Source organism: Chenopodium album, chromosome 1 (assembly GCF_948465745.1).
Source record: "Chenopodium album chromosome 1, dcCheAlbu1.1, whole genome shotgun sequence".
In the NCBI taxonomy this organism is placed as follows: Eukaryota; Viridiplantae; Streptophyta; class Magnoliopsida; order Caryophyllales; family Amaranthaceae; genus Chenopodium; species Chenopodium album.
Genome location: NC_137834.1, coordinates 66700349 through 66703941, shown reverse-complemented (window position 1 = coordinate 66703941; position 3593 = coordinate 66700349). Strand labels below are relative to the sequence as shown.

At 34.1% G+C, this 3593-nt stretch overlaps 1 protein-coding gene across 1 annotated transcript; it reads left to right on the top strand.

The window, feature by feature from the left end:
- The first annotated feature begins 1972 nt into the window (after positions 1–1972).
- LOC145634505 (uncharacterized) lies at positions 1973–2929 on the top strand. The gene has a single exon (XM_081685933.1). The coding sequence runs from the start codon at positions 1973–1975 to the stop codon at positions 2927–2929; it is 957 nt and encodes a 318-aa protein (XP_081542059.1).
- The last annotated feature ends 664 nt before the right edge of the window (positions 2930–3593 follow it).

The window sequence follows — 3593 nt, the reverse complement described above, 5'->3', positions numbered from 1 at the left end:
GCGTAATTTTCTCCTTGTTGCAATATTAACAAAACGGAGGAAGTATATTTCAATGTATAAATCATAAATGCGATTTATATTTAAAGAGTAATAAACAGAGCAAGTAATGAATCAATTTAAAAAAGTACTCATAGATAGAAAATTAATGTTTGAAGAAAACTCAGATATAAATTGTTGATGAAAAGAGTATTTAATTTCTGACGCAGCATTGTCAGCATCAATGGCGTCTTTATCTTTCACCAAAAAGGCCGCCAAGCTAGGCCTTTTCCGACGTGTAGCAGCATAAATCATTAACCCCTTTCTTAATGATTATCCTAATATCCTACGCCTCACCCAGTCACCCCTTAAGTCTTACCCACAAGCCCCTTCAATTCAATTCGTGGTTTAGATGGTTCTTTTTTTATGTACTTGATTATCCCATGGAATCATATTTGCTTTTTTGTAAATTTTTTTTACTTTCAAATAGAAATTTATGAGTTTTAAGAGGGGAGGGGTATTTTGAAGACAATTTAAACTTAGTTTTTTTTTTTTGCTAGAGTGACTATGCATGGAATCCATCCATGCCACTTTGAGAGTCTATAGAAGAGAAAAAGTAAGCTACCTCGGATGATCCTAAAAACATCCTTCAAAGATTTAAAGTGAAAATAGAGAAAAAAAAAAAAAAAAAAGGTCCAAAGAATTAGAAAAGGTTGTATGAATATTTAGGGTCCGTTCACTTCATCTTAATTTCAATTTAGTTCAGCTCCTAATTTCCTTCTCTCATAAAATATTCATTTCATTTTGATATTTTTTTGTAATACTATGATGACAAAAATGTACCTTATGATAAACCACAAGATTCAATTAAAACAATACTAAAAAAATAACCCAATTTTGGTTTACCAATGAAAATTGTTGTTTTGAAAAGTCTTTTAAATTTTTTATCTATTGCACATCTATAATATGAGCAACCTAGGGCAACGCTCGGACTACTCACTAGTAACAACATTACAAGCTGGTTTAGGAGTAATGTGCTTGATTATGTAAATTTTCGTCATTTCACGTAGTAATTGGGCTTAAATCTAAGCTAGGCCCAACAATCTCTCAATTTAGGGGATAGACTAAAACAAAATGGTTTGATCTAAAATGCTTGATAGCAAAAATGACACTGTATATGGGAAGTCAAGTCGAACTCGTAATGACATATCAATATATTAAGAACCTAGATCGAGCTAACTCTAACATATATGACTTGAGTGAATAGAGGCCAAACAAGGCACAAGCTAATAAACAACTTGAATTACCACAACTTGACCCAATAGAATCAATCGTCTTGTTTCGACTCTACCCGCCACAAGTCAATCCAAAACTATATGTCCATATGAGAACCTAAATTGACACACTTATAGCTACACAAATCTTTAAACAACTTTATCATTCTTACTTAACTACAAATCCAAAAAGGGAATACACTTTCCACTATCCTAACTTGCATTAATCTCCATTACAATAATTAGAAAGGTGTTTGAAGAACAAAGGCACTATACTAGCTCCACTACAATAGTAATTAAAATAAATGGTTGGTTACAAAAAAAATTATGGAATCTTTATAAATTCTTTTTAATACCTTATTATATCACTATACTCTTGTACTAATTTATTATATATAGTTGGAAAGACATTTTTTTAGTACATCATACATATTAATATTCTTAAATTCCAATTATTTTATAAAATTGATTGCTTGGAAAAGTCTTATCTCCTAACAACCACCAAGGTGGCAAAGGCACCAAGTAAGCAAGACCAATTCTCCAACCCTCCTATCAATTATATAAACTCATCTTCTCCTTTACTCAACCCTCCTCTTCTTTTTCCCTTCATTTTTTCCCTCAAATTCACCTTTTTCTCTCTCTCTCTCTCTCCTATTTATACCCACAAATTCTCAAATCTTCCCAACCCAAATCTTAATTTTCTCTCTCCTCCCCAAAAAAATATGGAATTCCCAGTAATTAATTTTGAAGCTGGTATTAATTCATTACATAATCCTTCATTAATTTATAGAATTTTCTCAAACTTTGAGTTGGGTAAATTGTCTTATGCTAATAGAATATGGAAATGGGGTGCCCTTTTTCTTGCTTTAGCTTATGCATTTAGTAGTCTTGTTAATAAAATCAAGATTATAATCTTATATTACCACAATAAATCCAGATCTTTATTAGCTGCTTCTGAACCTTTATTATCTCACTTATACGATGAATTTGATAGTGATTTTTCTGATAACGAAAACGACGACGTTTCCTCTTCCTGCGAATCCACCTCCGATGAAGAAGACGACGAAATCGACATCGACAAAGACGACGAAATCGAGGATCTATGGAACGCATCGTTTGATGACGATGATTACAATGTAAAGGGTAGTTTCGGAAATTTCAACGAAAGTTCAAGGCAAAAGGGTAAATTCAAGCTTCTTCGCCGAAGACGGAGTTTTGTTGACAATTTCTCGTTGTCTGATTTTGTTAATGGAAACGGCGTCGTTAAGCTTTGGGATGGATTAAGCTTAGGAGTTGTAGATGTCGATAATGCCTTTTCATTTCTAGATTATGAAAATAACAAACACTCGGAAAATCAAGATTTATTCTTCGCCGGAGTTCCGGCGGTTTCCTCGTCGCCGGCGGTGTTCATCTCCGGCGGAAAAATAGGGTTAGACATTTGGGATTTCCGAGCCGGTGGTTCATCACCGGTCGTTAAATCCGATTGGCGGCGGTCGGAGCGGCGGGGAGAGGTTATCGGGATGGATTCCGGTCGAACTGGAAAAGTATACGTAAGAGATGACGAGAACAAGAGGTTAGCAGTTGGTGACGTAAGAAAGGCTGATGTGGCGTTAACGGAGGAGTATGAGGAGGAGATGTGGTGGGATGCTGACGGTGTTACTGAGTCAACTCACGAGTGAGACCGAGGTGGTGGTGGTGGGATCAGGTGCGACGCGGTCTTTCGGGAATACAGGTGGATTTTCATTAAAGTGAAAATGTGTTTCACGCGTGAGAAGTGAAAGGAAGACCACTAATGTTATTTGAATAATTTTAATTAGTTCTTAAAAATGATGTATTATTACTTTTCCTAGTGAAAAAACGTTTTCAAAAAAAAAAAAAAAAATTAGTGAAAAAATTATTTAAGCTGAATAATGATTGTTCTAGATTAGGGGAGAAGGGGAGAGTTGTAAAGATGATGAACTCTTTGAACCATTGATTTGTATATACTAGAAATGATGAATTTTCTTTTCGATTGAAAAGATCTCATTTGGGAATAGTCTCCTAATTGGATTGTTTTTGTATTTTATGTGCATGAATTTTATGTTTGGATATAAACTATGGATAGATTAGATCAAAGATTGAAACTCTAATACTCTATCTACGTGCAATTTTTTGGGCATTTTTCTAGATAAAAACACCTTTTTACTTAAAACTTTGACATGTAATTAATCAAAGTGAAGTTTCACGTAATCTAAATGGAGTATGGAATATGAATCTATATTTTTTTGGCCAAAGTAGTGCCAAACTTAAATGTAATGACTGAGAAAAAATAGCGGATTAGAGGCATTGGAGGCTTGGAGAGTT